This window comes from Dromiciops gliroides, chromosome 3, assembly GCF_019393635.1.
Source record: "Dromiciops gliroides isolate mDroGli1 chromosome 3, mDroGli1.pri, whole genome shotgun sequence".
Classification (NCBI taxonomy): Eukaryota; Metazoa; Chordata; class Mammalia; order Microbiotheria; family Microbiotheriidae; genus Dromiciops; species Dromiciops gliroides.
In genome coordinates this window covers 585,569,672-585,589,552 of record NC_057863.1, presented here as the reverse complement: position 1 = coordinate 585,589,552, position 19,881 = coordinate 585,569,672, and the positions used below count along the sequence as shown (strand labels likewise).

The 19,881-nt window shown below is 44.5% G+C and overlaps 1 protein-coding gene across 1 annotated transcript; it reads right to left on the bottom strand.

Annotated features, from left to right (window-relative positions):
- Positions 1-138: 138 nt before the first annotated feature.
- Positions 139-7,526, bottom strand: SMPD1 (sphingomyelin phosphodiesterase 1). The gene is made up of 6 exons (XM_043996547.1): positions 6,802-7,526; positions 4,845-5,617; positions 2,852-3,023; positions 2,399-2,475; positions 1,239-1,384; positions 139-1,082 (listed from the first exon to the last, which is right to left on the bottom strand). The coding sequence occupies exons 1-6, from the start codon at positions 7,099-7,101 to the stop codon at positions 673-675; spliced, it is 1,878 nt and encodes a 625-aa protein (XP_043852482.1). The 5' UTR covers positions 7,102-7,526; the 3' UTR covers positions 139-672.
- Positions 7,527-19,881: the final 12,355 nt, after the last annotated feature.

Below are 19,881 nucleotides of genomic sequence, written 5' to 3'. Positions count from 1 at the left end.
CTGGTCCGAGGACTTTGGCACAAGGCCTTCCTAAGTCTGTTTGGTCTAGAGGGCACCGAGTCATTAATCAGAAAGGGTGATGTAGGGCTTACCAGGTCTGTGTTTGGGGTGGGAAGGACAGGTAAAACGAGGAAAGGAGACCACTGAGTCACATACATTTATTGTAACTATCCCAGGGGATTAGGCAACCTTGGATGAGGAACTCCTGTCCGGCAGGCAGAGGGAAGTCCCAACCCTTTGTCTGTGCCCCTTCGGTTCTGATACCTTCGAGACATCTAGAACCATCTTGAGGGCAAGGGAAGGGGTGGCTACTAAAGGTCCAGGTCCAGTTTCCTACCCAATGCACCTGTGATCCTGAGGGAAGCAGGAGCAATAGCAATCCTGGTGGGTGTTGCTCCCATAGAAGCTTCAATTTCCTGCCCACACTGTGTCCTAAGAGCTAGCTGCTTCCTCCTTCCTGTCGAACCAGACAGGTCTCTCAGGTGCTGAGATGCCTCCAGGGAAATAGAAATCAACTCTCCTTGCTCACCAGAGTCTATGGCACATGCAGATATCTAACCCTCCTCCTTTTGTTTAATACTTCAAAGAGCTAGAGATTGGGCATTCCTCCCCTCAGCACTGCACTGGGCTCCCTCCTTCCTGATCCCTGCTGGCTGGCTGAACTTTGATTTGCTAGCAAAATGCAAACCTCTGCCAGAGACGTCCAGTGTGGGGTAAGGGCAGATCTGGTACCAGATGGCGGCAGAGAGCAGGGCTGTCTGAGCGGGCAGAGAGCAAGGCACAGAGGGTAGCAAGACGGCAGGCACCCTCACAGGGTTCTACAGGAGGGTGACCCTTGTGGTACAGGTACCAGAAGGTCTGGAAAAGCTCTTCATTCCCCCTCATGCGGTATACTAGGTCATGCCAGGCATCTGGCAGGGCATTAGGAAGCCCATAGGTTTCTTGGGCCCGATAGAGGAGCTCCCACTTGGGGGTGGCCCCGGGAGCATTGGCCAGTGTCAAGTTCAGAATATAGGTTTCATGGTCCAGGACCACATGGGAACTTTCTGGGTAGTTGCCATCAATTAGGTAGACTCGATAACCTGCAAGGGAAAACAAGAAAGGCACTGATCAAAGGTCAAAGGTACAGTCCAGAGGGAAGAACAGCCCATGGGGTTAAGGCAGGTACAGATGCTTATATAGCCCACTGCCCACCTCTTACTCAGTTAACCTAGCAGGCACCTTTCTGTCACACTCACCAGGGTTAAGGTTCACATAGGTGGTGGCACTGGGAGCCAGGAAGGCCACAGCCAAGGGTCGGCTCAGGGTTTCCTCATCATAGAAAATCTCAAACTCATCCACATGGGTGTGACCAAAGAACTGAGCAGCTATGGTGCTTTCATACCTAGTAAAGGGAAAGACATTCATTGAGTCACTCTGAGGAGAGAAGGACTGGGCATCTGATAGTTCATTGGATTGCTGCTTTATAACTAGAAGACAGCTTAGGGATCAAAGCCTAACTCATGTTATTTTTACAGAAGAGGAAGCCAATTCAAAGAAAGGTGAATCAACCTGCTGTGGGTCATGTAGGGAATAAGTGCTCTTCCCCAATCCCATTGCTCTGAATTCACACCTCTCATCTCTATTATTAAAATAACTCATTTCTATAGGTCTTTGGGTGAACGTGGGGAAAGTCACTCAGCTTCTCAGATTATCAGTTTCTTCATCTATGAAGTGAAGAGGTATCATTAGGTACCTCTTATACCTAAGAGGCTTGTTGGAGGAGTAAATGGGAAAAGGTATGGCAAAAGCTTTTTAAGCTTTGTTGTTGTTATTCCTTTGTTTCAGTTGTGTACAACTCCACTCTCTATGACCCCCATTTGGGGTTTTCTTGGCAAAGATACTGGAGTGGTTGGCCATTTCCTTCTCCAGCTCACTTTACAGATGAGTAAACTGAGGCAAGCAGGGTTAAATGACTTGCCCAGGGTCACATAGCTAGTAGTCTGAGGCTGGATTTGAACTCAGGAGTATGAGTCTTCCTGACTCCAGAGCCAGCACTCTATCCACTGTGCCACCTAGCTGCCCTTCTTTTAGGCTTAAGTGCTATAAATAGCCATAACACTTTGCTTAGATCCCAAATCATTCTCTGCTTCTCTCCTTAGATCCCACCTCTCCCATATACTTGTAATTATATAGGTCTTGGGAACTCCCTGTGTGGAAATGCCTTCCACAGATATTGTTCAGCAGTTCATCTGTAACATATGGTCTTGGAGAATTGTGTGGGCTCCTGAGGTTCAGAGAGCTTAGCCCTTGGTCACTAATGTGTGTCAGAGGCAGGATGTGAATGTAGATCTTCTTGAACCAGGCCAAGTAGATGAGTCTTATACCTATTGCCCCACAATGCCTTCTCTCTTCTTACCTGCCCACAATTCGATAGTAATTCCAGCTCCAGCTCTTCAGACAGTGTCCAGGGGGGATGTGACCAATGATATGTACCTGTGGGGATAGGACTGGCGTCACATTGGCTGCAGGGAAGTGGGGCTACCTGGCCCTCTGAAAGCAGAAAGCACCCTCTGATTTGGGATAAATCCCCTGGGTAAAGGAGACATGGTGTGACATGCCGGGTATGAAGCTCTGTCTTTATTCGGAGACCAGGAACTTCTGGACAGAGGTGGGCCTACTGAAGGGCCAAAAGCCTTGAAAACACAGCCTTATTCCCAGGTGTAACGGGTCATGAAACAAAAAAGACTGCACCTTGTCTTGGTGGGCCAGGGAAGGTGGCCTGCCTTCCATCACTACCTGTGCTCACTTTTGCTATCCCTGCTCCCAGAAGACCTCCCCTTCTCTCTCCTCCTGGCCCCAAGGGTCTCACCTTCTCTCCTCGGTCCTCGGCAGCCTGCAGTTCTCCCACCAGCCATTGCAGCTGCCCTGCAGGATCTGTGGAATTGATGAGCAGCCAGAAGTTTTCCCGGGCACAGAAGTTCATGTTGAGGGAAATTAGACGGAGACCTGGCCTAGGTGAGAGGGCATAGAACCCCCCAGTCCTAAAACATTGGGGGAAGGGCAGTGTTAGTTCAATGCAAACACCATTTGTTGAAGTTTGTCATGTGACCAGCAGTAGGCCTGCGGGTGTGGGAGATACTAAAGCCATAAATAGATAAGGTGGGCCCTTCCCTTCCTGGGTTAACTTTCTAGTAAATAAAACTCACTCAGCTGGGACAATCAGATAATGAGGTGTCAGACAACAACAACAACAAAAAACCTCCTCAGGTCCAAAGGGGTTAATACTGTAGGAGTACCCAGGAAAGCCTTGAGCTAGGCCTTGAAGGATGGGCAAAATTTGAATCGTTGCAGAGAACAAGAAGGGCATTAGAGGCAGGGGACCTGGGTGAGTCAAGGTGAGCTGCCTGAAATCAGACCATCTGTTTAGGGTAGGAGTGGGAGACAAGACTTGTAGAACAGATTGCAATTAGATTAGGAGAGCCTTGAAGGCCAGAGTGAGGAGTTTAGACTTTATACTACAATAGGTCATAGGGAATATTTATGAGCAGGGGAGTAATATTCTGAAAGTGGTGTTTTTGGTAAGCATTTAGTAACTGTGGAGAGGGATTGGATGAAAGCAGGAAGGTCAGCTAGGAGGCTATTACAATAGTTCAGTCAAGAAGTAATGAAGGTGGGCAGCTAGGTGGCGCAGGGGATAGAGCACAGGCCCTGGATTCAGGAGGACCTGAGTTCAAATCCAGCCTCAGACACTCGACACTTACTAGCCGTGGGACCCTGGGCAAGTTATTTAACCCTCATTGCCCCGCAAAAAAAAAAAAAAAAAAAGGAAAACTATATATGTAACTGGAAAATAATAAGTGATGAAGGCCTGAACTAGGATGAGGATCAATCAAACCACAAACTTTTGAAAGTGCCTGCTATGTGCCAAGTGCTAAGTTAGGTGCTGGCAATGGAAATGAAACAATTCAAAGGAAGAAAGATTCAACCTAGGTGACTTGACTAGAGAAAAGAGAAAAAAGGACTGAGAGCCAACCATCCCCCCCCCAAAACCCCACCCCCATACACCAGCAGTCCTCAAACTTAAAGGTCTCAGGATCCTTTTATACTTTAAAAACAAAAAAAAACAAAACGGGGGGCAGCTAGGTGACGCAGTGGATAAAGCACCAGCCCTGGATTCAGGACAACCTGAGTTCAAATCAGACCTCAGACACTTGACACTTACTAGCTGTGTGACCCTGGGCAAGTCACTTAACCCTCATTGCCCTGCAAAAACAAACAAACAAACCTAAAAAAACCAACCAAACAAACAAAACCCTTTTTGGAGGCAGTCAGGGCTAAGTGACTTACCTAGAATCACACAGCTAGTAACTGTCCAAAGCCAGATTTGAGGTCAGGTTCTCCTGATTCCAGGGTCAGTGCTTTATTCACTGTACCACCTAGCTGTCCCTGACCCTTTTAATACTCTTAAAAATTATTGAGGGGGCAGCTAGGTGGCGTAGTGGATAAAGCACTGGCCCTGGATTCAGGACAACCTGAGTTCAAATCTGACCTCAGACACTTGACAGGTACTAGCTGTGTGACCCTGGGCAAGTCACTTAACCATCATTGCCCCCCCCAAAAAAATTACTGAGGACCCTCCCCTCAAAGGGCTTTTGTTAATGTGGGTTGTACCTTTCAACATAGACTATTAGAATTTAAAACATATAAGTATGATTGTAAAAATAATTTTGCCCTTGAGTGAAGGGTTTTGGGGACCACTACTGTACACTGTGACATCAGGAATGTTTTCCCAAGTTCCTATCTCTTCTTATCTCTCTCCACTCAGTTCTACCTCCTGTTCACCCTTGTGTGCCTCCAGTTACCTGAGAGTATGGAGGGCATTTCGGGGGAGCCAAGATTCCCAGGCTGTTGCCATAGCATCATAAAGCCAGCGGGAGGAGTGGTTCCCATGCACATAGGGGGGAGGGAAGCTGTTGACTGGGGTACTCTCGTGGTTGCCTACAGCTGGATAGACAGGCACAGGCCCCAGGTACTTCTTGACAAGGTTGGTGATGGTAGTCAGTGCCCGTAGTTGGTCAGGGCGGGTCTGACTCCAGACATCATGGGCAGGGATGTCTCCTGTCCAGTAGACCATGTCGAAGGGGCCGGCAGCGTCTATCCCTGCTAGCAGGCTCTCTAAGGTCCTCAGCGGCAGGTCACACTTGCTGTATTCACCCCAGTAGCCTGCACCAGGCTGGGAGGAAGATGGCAAACCTGAGCCTTTTCGGCAACACAGGGGGTCAGGACAGTTAGGATCCGCACCCTCCATGTAGTCGTGATCCCAGTGTAGGTCTGTGAGGAAGAGCACACGGCTGATGGGGGCACCAGGTGCTGGGGGAGCAGGAGGATGGTGTGGGGGCTTGGGCACAGCAGGCAAGGAGATATTCCAGGCTGAGAAGATATCCCAGTGTCCACAGGAAGAACCTAGAAGCAACCCACAGGCTTCAGATGGGTTCAGCACTGAGTGTGTCCATATCTCCACTATATCACTCTCATAAAGCTTGATAATAGACTGGCACACGTTGGGCGGTGCCAAGTTCAGCTGTTTACACACAACAGTGGCTATGAGTCCCACTCGGGCCACATTGGGTTCCATCTGCAATGAGAAGGATACAGGTCAGTGATAGACTGGAGAGACAAGATAGCTATCCTCAGATTGACATGATGATACCCACCCAGGCATAAGTACCTGGCCTCATTTTATCTTGCCCTAGGACCAGGAGACTACACATGTTAAAGGTAAATAAAGAGATAATGACTAAGCCCAACCTTACTCTATCCCAAATGAAGCCCACTTTATTCTTTAAGCCTGGCATGCATCCTATGAAAGATGCCTCACTTTCTTAGTCTACCTATCACAGTCAGTGCAGTACCTTCTCCAGAAGCAGAAGCCCTCTGGTTACTTGGCTCTGGGCCACTGAAACTGAATGGTGTGGGATGGAAACAACGATCTCACTCAACTCTACTAATTAAACAACCTCCACCCCATCCCAATGGCCATTAGAAGTTTTGAATTAATATCTGCCAGTGAGTGAGGGCACACAGTGATTGAGATCTGAATGGCCATTTCTGTTTTCCCATACACAAGAGCTGCTTTCCTGGGAGGACTCTCCCTATCAGCATTGCTTTGTGAATTTTTCCCATTTGGGATTTCCCATCCTAAAAGATGCTTCTCACTGAAGTATCTCTGCTCTTGCTCCTCCGTGTGCCTGTCTCATCCCATTGAGATCTTGGCATCAGGAAGACCTGAGTTCAAAACTGGCCTCAAACACTTAAGCAAGACTCTAAGCAAGTCACTTAACCTCTGCTTCAGTTTCCTCATCTGTAAAATGGGGCTAATAATAGCACCTGCCTCCCAGGATGGTTATGAAGATTAAATGAGATACTATTTGTAAAACACTTAGCACAGTGTCTGTCAGCATAGGAAGTGCTTAATTAATGCCTTCTCTCCTACTTCCCTCTTTCTGTATCACTATACCACAAACCCTCACTATACAAAGTTTCTACTTCAATTCTTTCTTTTTTTTGGGGGGGGGGCATCTTTTTGGTGAGGTAATTGGACTTAAGTGACTTGCCCATGGTCATACAGCTAGTAAGTGTTAAATGTATGAGGCCGGATTTGCACTCAGGTCCTCCTGACTCAAGGGCCGGTGCTCTATCCACTACACCACCTAGCTGCCCCTCTACTTCAATTCTTCAGGGAACCCTCTTGCGGCCTCTAAGTCTTCCTAAATCCTTGTGCTTTTCCGTTACCCTTGGAGGACCTTTTTTGGAGCTCACCTTCAGTCCAATGTCGATGGCAGTGAACAGGGCCTTGCAGACTGAGCAGCTGATGTTCTGCAGCCCAAATTCAACACCAAGCCCAGGCAGGATTTCCCGTAGCCATTGGGAGTCCCCTCTGCCAGGCTCTGGTCTGGCCTCAGTCAAGCAGTAGAGAGCCAGGAAGCTACCCAGGGCCAAGCCCATCCAAATGCTCCCCAGAGGCCTGGCTTTTCTCATTGTGAGAGGTCTCCGACCCCAGGCCAACCCCCCGGGGGGATCCCCCAAGTTCCATCCACAAAAGCCCCAGTGTGGCTGCATTTCCTTAAATCGTAGGCAGGTTGGTGACCAAGCTCCTGGCCCAGCTGGGCTCCCTGTGACCCAGGTCCCGCCAGTTCAGTGGGCTGGCTTGCTTCTCTTCTTTCCTGAGTCTAGGTCCCTCAGATGCCCAGGGTTCTTCCTAGGCTTAAATGTCCTCTTCTTTGCCCTGTCTGCAGACTTCTGGGCTTCTCAGCTGACAAGCCGGCCAGGCAGCTCCACCCCTTCCTCTTCTTTCCCCCAAAGTCAGCTGACTGGGCTGGGCCAGCTCTTCGGGAGGGATCGGGTGGGGTCCCTGGGATCTCTGCCCCAGGGCTGCTGGGGGAGGGAAGAGGATCTAAGTTTTCTCGCCTACCTACCCCAACTCACCTTCAACCTCCTTCCCCTTTCTTAGGACATTGCCTAGAAGGGGGAACTAAAATGGGGAATGACCTAAAGTAGAAGGGGGTGGTACTCTTGAGTTGAGGGCGGTATTGCCGAGAATTGTGGGAGTTGTAGTTAAGCAGTAATCCAAATTCTCATGATCCTGAATTGGGTCTAAGCCCTTGCACTTTAATTAGTTTGTGATGCTTTCGCTGTCTGGTTGCTTTGAGAGTTCAGTGCTTGCCAATCTATTTGGTATGAGAAGGGAAAGTGTGTGATGGAAGAGTTCAGCAGTTGATCCTGCCTATAGTAGGAAAGGAGCTAGAGAATGAAGCCATTTCTGAAACCATCTTCTCCCCAACCCCGTCACTGAACTTGAACCAAGCTCTAGAAGGAAGAGATGCCAGCAGATACAGTACCAAGATCTATGAGGCTGGAGGGGAGATCCTCCTGATCAGGGTAAGAGTCTCTGCGCCTGTGTAAAAATGAACTTAAGATTGGCTCCCTCTGGAGAATTCCCTCACTGTCAGCAGCTATATTTCCAGTTATGAGCTGTCAAGCTCATTTTTGGCTCAGCATCAAGAACTGAAATGGAGCTCTTGTTCAGCTGTTTCTGACTCTTCATGACCCCATTTGGGGTTTTCTTGGCAAAGAAACTAGAGAGGTTTGCCATTCCTTCTCAATTTACAGATGAGGAAATGAGGCAAACAGGGTTAAGTGACTTGTCCAGGATCACACAGATAATATGAGTCTGAAGTCAAAATTTGAACTCAGGTCTTCCTAACTTCAGGATGGGTATTTTTATCCACTGCACCACCTAGCTGTCCCCAAATGGAGTTCAGAGACTACAATCCAATGTTCTACTAAAGATGAGGAAACTGACATCCAGAAAGGTGAAGTCACTTTCCAAGATCCTGTAACTAGAACTAGAACCTAACAATTCTGGTTCCTATTTCAATACTATCCCCAAACTATACTGTATAGTTTAGTTTTGCACCCCCATCCCCCTCCCCAATCAATGTCATTCTTTGAAATATCACACAGCTTTTCTAATCATCCCATTTCCCTAACTCCTCACTCTAGTTCAGTTTTATATGTCAGGCTAGGACTATTGCCTCCTACCTGGTCTCCCTGACTCAGGCTCCCTCTTCCTCTGATCTACCTACATAGTAATGTCAACTAACCTCTTCTCTGAAACTTCAGCAGTTCTGGATATTATCTGCTCTTAGAGTGGTGGGTGATCATGTTGGGGTTTAGGGACATTTTCAGGCAAAACATAGGAAATTAAAGCCTATTCATATAGCCAAAAAATACACCACATGTGACAAATATTTTTGATAAATACACAGAAGGTGTAAGCAGGAAAGGTCTTATCCTGGGATGCTGAGATGATAGGATAAGGCCTTTATTTGTTTGAACTTTAAAGACTTCTCTTTAGGAAAGATTGGTCCCGTGCCCTTTAACAGTATAGCGTGGGGGGCAGCTAGGTGGTACAGTGGTTAAAGCTCTGGCCCTGGATTCAGGAGGACCTGAGTTCAAATCCTGTCTCAGACACTTGACACTTACTAGCTGTGTGACCATAGGCAGGTCACTTAACCCTCATTGCCCTGCAAAAATAAAAAAAAAGGGGGGGGGGCAGCTAGATGGCGCAGTGGATAGAGCACAGGCCCTGGAGTCAGGAGTACCTGAGTTCAAATCCAGCCTCAGACATTTAACACTTACTAGCTGTATGACCCTGGGCAAGTCACTTAACCCCAACTGCCTCACTAAAAAAAAAAAAAGGCATGGGAACAGTATAGTGTGTCTGATGACTGATGATCCCTTAATGGCTGAGTACCTCAGGCCTCAGAACTAGGTGACTACCACCATTCATTCACTATTCAAGGAAGATGATTGATTGAATTTTTCCAGAATAATTTGGTTGGATCTAGCCTCCCTGTAGATCAATTGAGAGGCTGCTACTTTAAGAACTGAAATATACATCAGTGCTTTTAAAAAATATTTTAGAGAAGGAAATATTGCCAACATTGATTTTTTTTTCTGGGACCCTTAAAAAGGTGTGCTGGAGCTAGCTCTGTTAAATTGTTCAATATGAGCATTTACACTTTGGAAATCAGCAAGTGCTACAAATCAAGGCTTGAGTTATTGTTTTCTTAATTGTCTAAATTTACGAGAATAATGGAAAAATTATAAATAATGCAGATTAAACTTTAAAATTGTGGTGTTTGGGGAGGGCTGGTTATTAAAAATTTACCAGCATACTTATAAATCATTCTAAGTTTGAGCCTCAGTGTTTGCTCCTTCCTCTGAACTGTCACTAGTCAGCTCTGCCCCTTCTTTGTAGTTGAACCTTATTTCTCATCTTTCTTTGGGTAATAAAAAATCCCTCCTTTCCCCATCTTGGTTACTTGTGTTTCAAAGGTGTCTTAGGCAATCACATAAATGTAACAGTGTTTTTTGTATGAAGCTTTGTATATAAGTAGCTGTTGCTGTAGGGGAAGTAGAGACAACTAGGTGGGCCCGTGGATAGAGTGCCAGGCCTGAAGTTAGGAAGACTCATCTTCCTGACTTCAAATCTGACCTCAGATATTTATTAGCTATGACAAAAGCACTTCAGTATCTTTGCCAAGAAAATCCTAAATAGGGTCACAAGACTGAAAAACAACTGAACAAAAGCTGTTCCTGAAAGCAACTGTGGGGGGAGGGGAGAGAAGGGTACAGGAGAAGGAAATGGTAAAACACTCCAGTATCTTTGTCAAGAAAACCCCAAATGTGATCAGGAAGAGCTGCACCCCACTGGGCGGGGAAAACAACAAAAGCTGTTCCTGAAAGCAACTAGGTAGGACAAGGAGGGGAAGGGACCGGCAATCAGTGTACAAAGAATGAAGGCAAAATCCTCTTGAGGACAAGGGAAATTGGGATCCTCACCTGGGGCTTCTGGGGACAATGTGAAGATAGAGTCAGGGTCTGATTCTATTGCCCCAAGCCTGAACTTTGCCAAGGGAGTTGGAGCAGGGTGGGAGCATCTGGATTGCAGAAGGAAGCACTCTTCAAAGGTAGTTAAGGGGGGCAGCTAGGTGGTGCAGTGGATAGAGCACCGGCCCTGGAGTCAGGAGTACCTGAATTCAAATTCAGCCTCAGACACTTAACACTTACTAGCTGTGTGACCCTGGGCAAGTCACTTAACCCCCAATTGCCTCACTAAAAAAAAAAAAAGGTAGTTAAGTAGTTAGGTAGATATAGACAGACAGACAGATAACAGAGTATTTACTAAACACTTGTTGTGTTCCCTGCACTTTGCTAAGCTCTAGGGACATAAATACAAGTAAGCAAGGCTGGGCACTCTAGAAGTTTACATTCAAATGGAGGAAGACAACTTCCAAAGAGATGCTGAATGTGGAAGTAGGGCACTTCAGTAAAGAGTGGGCAAGATTTGGAATCAGAGGACCTATATTCAAAGCCGGCTCCTACCAATTTTGTGACTTTGAGCAACACACTCAACCGGTTGGCACCTCAGTTTCCAGGAATGGGCTTGATGGTCTTTAAGTTCCATTTCAGCTCGAATTTTCCCAGCCTATATTCCTTCAGGAGAGGAGTTGGCTCCTAAAGCCTATGTACATTTCTCCTTAGATTTCATGTAGACCTCTTTCTTGTACTCATGATGTTACTTCATGTCATAGTTACTTGTGTACATGCTCCCTACTATATTTTTGTCATTTGTCCAGACCTGCCTCTATCAACCAAGATTGGGTAATGGGAAATAGTGACAGCAGAGTCTGGGAGAGACAAAATTAGGGATTTGAGAGAAGGGTAGGAAGTCCACAGGAGCTTTGGATCACTATACTGGAAAGCCCCAGAAAGTGACCCTGAGGGGTTCTGACACTAGGAGCATGTCAGCTATCTAGAATCAGAATGAGAACTTATTTAAGAGCCTTAGCCTTGCTGGGCAATCAGGTTTAAACTCAACTGAGAATAACATGTTTTGTTGTTTCAAGGAACCTAAAGCAAGATAGATACTTTGTAATATATAATACTGGCTATCTCCAAAAGCTTAGTCTAAATGTTGCAAGAGGCAAATAGAAACAAAAGAAAGGCAAGTACCGAAAAGATAAGAAGACTTTTACTAAAGTATCCCTCCCTCTTGGCCCCAAGAAGAATTTCAGGCTGATCCCATAGGAGTCACAGCTGTGTTCAAGGGGCCAAAGCCCATGTAGGATGAGATCCTGTGGCATCACCCTCCTCAACTTACCATTATTTATGGTAACTAGTGAAATGGAAACATTAATTAGACTTAGACTTCTCAATGCTAGCAAACTTTATTCATCAAATTCATGCAAACATTAGTTTATAGTATCTATTAAGCCATACCATATCAATCCCATTAGGAACAAACCACCAACCTGATTCCCTAGAATTTCCCAATAAGCATGTCTCATGCTGGTACTCAACAAGTTTCATTCTCTGCCCAGCCAGAAGCCATGTGTCACTCCCCAAGGTGGTTGCCTGGGATGTCAACAATCTTAATTAGTCAGCACTGCCCTCAAGTGAACATGCAGGATGCTTGTGTAGCAAGGGATGCTGTGTTGTATGTATGTTTGTCTAAATGTCAGGTAAGAATAGGATCTTGTTAGTGTCCCCTCCCCAACCCTTTTTCAAGGGAGACCTCAATTCCTGGTGAGAAGGGAATCCAGGGGCAGCTAGGTGGTGCAGTGGATAAAGTACCAGCCCTGGATTCAGGAGGACCTGAGTTCAAATCTGGCCTCAGACACTTGACACTTACTAGCTGTGTGACCCTGAACAAGTCACTTAACCCCCATTGACCCGCAAAAAAAAAAAGAAAAAGAAAAAGAGAAGGGAATCCAGAGGTTGAGGGCAGAGGCTGGTCACTCTCCTCTCTTCTGAGAGAGGGGATACCAAGTGAGAGATATTTTCTGGTCCTTTAAATATTGTTAATCATGGGGATATAATTTTGAGGTTCAAACTAAACTTTTTTTTCCTTTTCTTTCTTTTTTTTTTGTGGGGCAATGAAGGTTAAGTGACTCGCCTAGGGTCACATAGCTAGTAAATGTCAAGTGTCTGAGGTCAGATTTGAACTCAGGTCTTTCTGAATTCAGGACTCGTGCTTTATCCACCACTAAACTCTTTACCACTATTTCTTAGTGAGGGAAAAGGAACCCCAAGCTTCATATCCAAGGCTTGACTTCCTTCCCACTAAAATACCAGTTTCAAAGTGAGTGTGTACATAGCTAGTAGCAAAGAAACCCATTTATCCAAGTTGCTAGCAAAACAGAAATCAAAAAAAGTATACATATGAGAACATATACCAAGCAAAACACATTGAAGGAATCCTCAAAAGAGAGAGTCCTGGATCTCACCTGACATGGGTTTAGGATAAATCAGAAAATATTTCTCCTGTGAGAAGCAAAACCAAAAATGACCAGATAACAGACATATTGTGGAATCGGGGAACTATTAAAGTTTAGATTGGCCAATTAGATATCAGGACAGACACACCTAAGAAGTAAGGGGAGATAAAATTCTATAGCAGAAAAGTCATTTAGGCATGGCTACTACTTGACTAGAGCTAGGAGACAGAGATAACCCCAGAGGTCAGGACCATCATTTCAACACACACACACACACACACACACACACACACACACACACATCCCCTAACTCTCAGGAATATGACAAGCATCCAAGCACCCCCCCCCCCACACACACACAAAGCAACTTTCCATTTTTAAGTGGTCACCCCATCTATCCTCTATAAAAGCTTTTGCCTTCCTTCTGTTCTGGGAGGAGGATGTTTCTAAACCACCTTCTCCCTGGGGATGAATCTTTGACTTCTAGGTCACTTTGTGCAGTGCCAAATAAAACATGATTTTAATTCTAATTGGATTGTGTGTGAGAGTGTAATTCTTTATAGAGGTATACCTTAGGACCCCTACATTTTCCCCATGACATCACCCACAGGGGAAAATTTCCTGAAGTCTCCAATGTAGCAAGGTGTGAATGGGCACATGATTGAAATCCTACAGGTTGACTTCTTCCTAGAATCATTCTCTCCCTTAAGTGATCTGAAGAGAATTTGGAAAGGCCATCTTCTCTCTCAAAGTTGGAATTTCATGCTCTTGCTAACTCTATACAAACAAGGGGCTTTTTATTTCCACCAATGAAGAGATGGTCCCATACCAATGAACTTTGGGGTCTGGGTTATAATTAAGTCCCAAATGGAAAGTATGGGAATGCAGGTGTCACAACCTGGTCAGTCTGGATGCTAGAGAGGGGAAGGTGGTAGGGTTTCTTAGAGTTCTAGTTATGGCTGTTAGCTGGTTATATACAAATTATTTTTGGTTGTTGACAATCTAATTTTCTTTTTCTTTTTGAACCAATTAATTTGATTGGTTCTTAACAACATAAAATAATGGTGAGATTGTTTACCAAATTTTCCCATTAGTGGTTGTTGGAAGTAAAGTATTTACAAATAATCAGACTTTCAGCAGAGCATGAATGAAGGCTTTTTATTGCATTCTTGAGAGAATGGGCACCCCTGCCTGTGGGAAAATGTGGGGTCCCCCCAAAAGTTGAAAATGCTAATGTCCTCCTAGTCTAATAAAGGGCTGCTTCCCTTCCCCCTCCCCAGTGAACAGAATCACATGATGAGGGAGACCCAAGACTGGTCACATGGGGGGGCAGTTTAGAAGGCTGTCTCAATGTCCCTCCCCCCCTTGATTACACTGCATTCTGATTGGCTAGTTTTTGGCACCAGTGTCTTGGCCGGCAGATTGTAACTGGGGAAGAAGGGAGGGGCCAGCCATGTTAAAGGATAAAAGAGCTCAGGGGCCCCATTCCACACCATTTCCATTAGGGAGCTGGCCCATTCTCAAGAGAATGTAAATAAAGACCTTTGAAACTTCTCCAACACTGAGTCCCAGAAATCTTTTTTTTTTTCTGCAGTTTTTTGCTGCCCAGCAATTTTTAAATGGGGTTTCTCACCGTGCCTATGCTCAGAGGAGTGTGTTTGAACAAAGCCACAGACAAGTTTATATCCCTTAAGGTCCCTCCCCTTTTATCCAGTTGGATGGAAGGTTCATAGTCTTCCTGGAGGTCTACCTATGTAACCCCTTAGTATGCTCTCTCCCTTTCATACATTTTCATACATCACATGTTCGGAAAATAGCTATCAAATCCCACCCAGACATGGAGAAATTAATATTCATTAACTCATTAATACTTATTAAGCATGGGCAGAAAGAAGTTGGCTTTACTAAAGTTCACTTAGCTCACCTCAACCAGCACCAACAAGATTCAGCCAGTTTTTTTTCCTACTTTAAGACCCTTTAGGAATGTTTGAGGAGGGGCTAGAACAGATGTTGCTTTGCTTTCTCTCTGAAATACGTGACACAGGATTCTAATTTTCTCACAGCACCCAAATAAAAGACCATTTTATTCTAATTGGAATTTGAGAGTGTAATTCTTTACAGAGGAATAGCTAAGGACCCCCACCACCTATTTCCCGTGACACCAGCATTCTAAATTCCATTTTGAATTTTAGAGCAGATAAGCTCTTTAAGCCCCCAAATGGGTTTTTTTCCCCTCCAGGTCTACTGACAGAGCATGCCACTGTGGTTTAGTTTGGGTGGTAAAAATGTCATAATTCCAGTAATCCAATCTCATGCCTTCAAAATGTACCTGATATCTATTCCACAGTGACCTCTGCACATCCTTTTATCAGTTCTGGATTGTCATTTATACAAGTGCTATTCAGAAACAGAGGTAGGGATAGTAGCTTCTGGTGATTACATTATCTTTTGTTTGTTTGTTTTGTGGGGCAATGAGGGTTAAGTGACTTGCCCAAGGCCACACAGCTAGTAAATGTCAAGTGTCTGAGACTGGATTTGAACTCAGGTTCTCCTGAATCTGGGGTCGGTGCTTTATCCACTGCACCACCTAGCTGCCCCCATTACATTATCTTTAGAAGGCATCTCTCCCCTTACAGAGGCCTTATAGAGAGAACACTCAAGGAAGAAGTCTAGTAAGAGGACACACCTAGGATAAGATCTGTGCACAGCATTTGTAAAACAAACAAATGCTAGGCATCTCGGAGGTACAGTGGATAGAGTGCTGAATTTGGTGAATTCGAATCCTAAATTAGACAGTTACTAGCTGTGTAACTCTGGGAAAGTAATTTAACCTCCAATTGCCTCAGTTTCCTCAACTGTAAATAGGGATAACAACAGCATCTACCTCCCAGGGTTGTTGTGAAGATAAAAATAAGATAATATTTATTAAGTGCATTATAAATCTTGTATATAAATGCTAGCTGTTATTACAATGTTGAAATTTGCTTTACTTCTTTAGCTTTTTCTCCGCTTTGCTCTTGGGAGAAACTATGTCCATTCAGATACTGAAAACAAGAGGGTAGTTAGCTGCGGTATGTGAAAAATGAATATTTCTCTCTTATATTTAATAAGTAATTATTATATTAGGACCAGGGTTTTTTCCACTTTTCTACTTCCTCATCCAGAAACCAACCAGTGTGGGAAATTTCTCTTAGAGATTTACTCAGGCCAAGATCTAATCAGACAGTAAAATAAATTCTCTGGGAGTTAACTGTTCATTTTATTTCCCCTGACATGTCCTGGGAAAATGTTGATTCATCCTATTATCAAGACAGGTGATATGGAAATTGATGTTTCTCTGGCCAAGATTTGAGTGACCTAAATCACACACCCCAAGATAGCCCATCTCCCATTTGATTAACCAATCAGAAGTTATTAGGCATCCCTCATGAATAACTCTTCAAAGGGCTGTGACTACCATTAGGGGTCTTTGGTCTGAGAGAGATGACCAAATGATCATCCTTTTTATTAATAACCTACTGGCCTTATTAATAAAATGACTAAATTACCAAGAAACTGTTTCTCAAATTTTTAATCATCACAGGTAATCATGTACCTTAGGTTCTCTGCTCATCATACAGAGCTGCTGACTGACTCTGGGAATCCATCTTTTGGCTTCATGCTAAAGAACTTGCCTGCCATTTGGACAAACCACAGTGAGCTTGGGGAGACAACTTTTTGGGTACTTCTACAGCATATCTTGTATTCATCCTTTTATTTCTATTCACACAGTTACTATCCTTGTTCTGTTTCTCATCACATCTTGCCAGTATTATTACAATGGCCTCTTATTGAGGCATTGTGGCATAATGGTAGACTGAATCCTCAACTTGACTCAAGAAGACCTGGGTTTGTTTGAATCCCACTGCAGATACATGAATGTTGTTATTTGTCCTTCATTCTTATTTTTTATTTTTTTAGTGAGGCAATTGGGGTTAAGTGACTTGCCCAGGGTCACACAGCTAGTAAGTGTTAAGTGTCTGAGGCTGGATTTGAACTCAGGTCCTCCTGAATCCAGGGCCGGTGCCCTATCGACTGCGCCACCTAGCTGCCCCTATCCTTCATTCTTGAAGAGAACCATGACAAAAGGGTGATGTCATGACTTGCACTGAATTGGATTTAAGCGAGGGAGGGCTGTGCAAGGTCACCAACCTCACTCTTTCCTCCAAAGCCATCTGAGTTCAGTGGCAAGATCAGGATGACTGAAGATGGCCCAGATGTTTAAGGTAATTAGGGTTAAATGACTTGCCCAGGGTCACACAGCTAGTAAGTGTCTGAGGTGAGATTTGAACTCAGGTCCTCTTGACTTCAGGGCCTGTGCTCTATCACTGTGCCACCCAGATACATGAATAAATAGATGAAAAAGGACTTATTAACATATGTCAGCCTCAACCCTAAGTGGTAGGGGTACAAATACAAAAGCATAGGCAATCCCTTCCTTCAGGGAATTTATATTCTAATGGAAGAAACCACACATATAGGAGAGTAGTAGTGGGGGAAGGGCACTTTGGTTAGAGGTATAATAAATCGAAATGTGTAACAGATTGGGTGGCCTGAATGCCACATGTGTATATATGTATGTGCAATGTGCATGTGCATGTGCATATATGTACATATATGAAAATACCATATCCCACATCCGGATGAGATTAAATTTGCACTGCTGCCACTACCTGTGTGGTGTTAGACAAGTTACTTAAATTCCCATTTTCCTCAATTGTAAAGTAAGAGAGTTAGTAATGTCTGACTCTTCATGACCCCATTTGGAGTTTTCTTGACAAAGACAGTGAAGTGCTTTGCCATTTCCTTCTCCAGATCATTTTACAGATGAGAAAACTGAGGCAAATGGTCAAGTGACTTGCCTAGGGTCACACAGATAGGTAGTATCTGAGGCCAGATTTGAATTAAGAAAAATTAGTTTTCCTGCCTTTGGGTCTATCACTCTATCTTCTGTGCCATCTAGCTACCCCTTTCATATGTTATACTTTGATCAATATTGAATTGGAGCTAGGGCCTGTAGCTGACAATGACCCAGAGTTATCATGGTGGGAGTATCTAAGAGTCTGCAATCTGAATATCCCTCTGATGGACAGAGTAGACTGTAACCTTTAGGACACTTCACTCATACACACCATAGAGGAATGTGCATATGCATATACAAATATCCATCCACACACACATGTGTGAGTGTGTATAATCACTCTTGATTAAGTTGACAACCTGTTTTCTATAGGTTTATATAATGAAGGATGCAACTGCTTAAGCTAGTGAAATGTCCCAAGTGTATACTACTGGCACAGACATAGCGGACCTGTGAATATCCCTCCCCAACATCCATCTCTATTCTAATCAGGACCTTTCCAATGATTTGCAAACCTTCTAACAATCTGACCACTCAAATCTTAGACTTCTTCAATGACTTTATAACTTCCTTCTTCATCAAACTGCTTTCCTCTTCATCCAAGCACCAACGAAGCCACTCTTTCAACCTGTCAAGGGGACTTTCAGGCTTGCACACAGAGAAAGAACTTAATGTTGCTAGGGAACCAAGCAATCCTCTCCTTTGGTGGTCTCCCTGAAAAAAAGACAAGGGGAAGTGCTGCCTGAATGAAGGCCATGCAGTTTGAGGACAAAAGAAAGGAAGAAGTTAATGCAATCAGGTCTCTCTAAGTCAGGCAGGAATAAGAACCTGCAATCTTTCCTTGAGGTGGGGGAGTAGAGGGAGCTCCAGAAGACCATCTAAGGTCAGTACAGCAAAACAGGATAGATCATCGAGTAAAAAGAACAAAAAGAACAAAAATTACAAAACAAAACAAAAGAACAAAAATTTCCAATGAATATCTCAGAGGCATGTTGAGTGTGAATATCTAGAAAACAAAACACTTCTTGGAAGAGAACAGACAGATGGTAACAACTGATGCACCATGGACACCAAACTATATGCTGATGAAGAGAGAAATAGTACTGAAGCTGGAGGTAGCTGGAGTGAAGCACCAAGCAGGTGTGTGTGTTGTTGGGGTGGGGATGGAGTTGGGACAGAATCACTGTGGCAGCAGAAATAAAGCCTGCAGGAGAGGGAATAAATGAGTGTAGGGGAAAATCCAGGCTAAGGGTTGAGCCCCTTTCATATGTGGAAAGATCATTAGGGAATTCACCCTCCCTTCCTTCTCTTCCTCCCCCTTCCCTCCAGTTCCTGCACAGTCGTCATCATTCACAGTATCAGCAAAGGACAAAGTCAGGGTTTTCTCTTCCATTTGATTTCCATTTCTCCTTTAGTCTTCAGGCGGGTTCCTTATTGATATTTTTCTTTCTCCTGGTACTACACTGTAGCTGCCTTCAGCTTCGCTCTTTCATTCTTTCATCTATGTGTTACTTTTGGTGGGTGGGGAAACATTTAGGCAACTCAATGGTACACTATATATATAGTGTTGCACTTGGATTCAGGACCACCTGAGGTTAAATCCTTCCTCACATACTTTCTAGCTGTGTGAGTCACTTAATTTCTATTTGCCTTAGTTTCCTAATCTGTAAAATGGGGATAACAATAGCAGCAACCTCCCAGGGTTGTTGTGAGGATCAAATGAGATAATATAGGAAACATGCTTTGTAAAGCTCAATGTGCTATATAAATGCTAGCTAACATAATAAAATAATGCAATTTGGCAGATGCCCAGGGGTCCCACCTGAATGATCTAGTACTGTTTGGGAAACCGGCTAGGGATGATTGGGTATGGGCCATACCTGGCCTGCCCTAAGTGACATATGCTGCTGATGTCAGTAGGAGAACCACTCTCTGACATCCAGCTTGAAGGACCTCCCTTTTGGGGGAGGGAGAATAAAAGTAGAAAAGGGAATGCTCGCTGAGGGGAGGTTGTCTTTCCTGTTGGTGAGTTTCCGGGAGCAGACTGCTGAGAGGCTGCACAGCTGTTTCCTATTGAAACTATGGACCCCAGGTGGTGAGTTAATAAAAATGAGTCTGGCTCTTTGAATTAGCTGAGCTGGAAGCAAGTTTGGG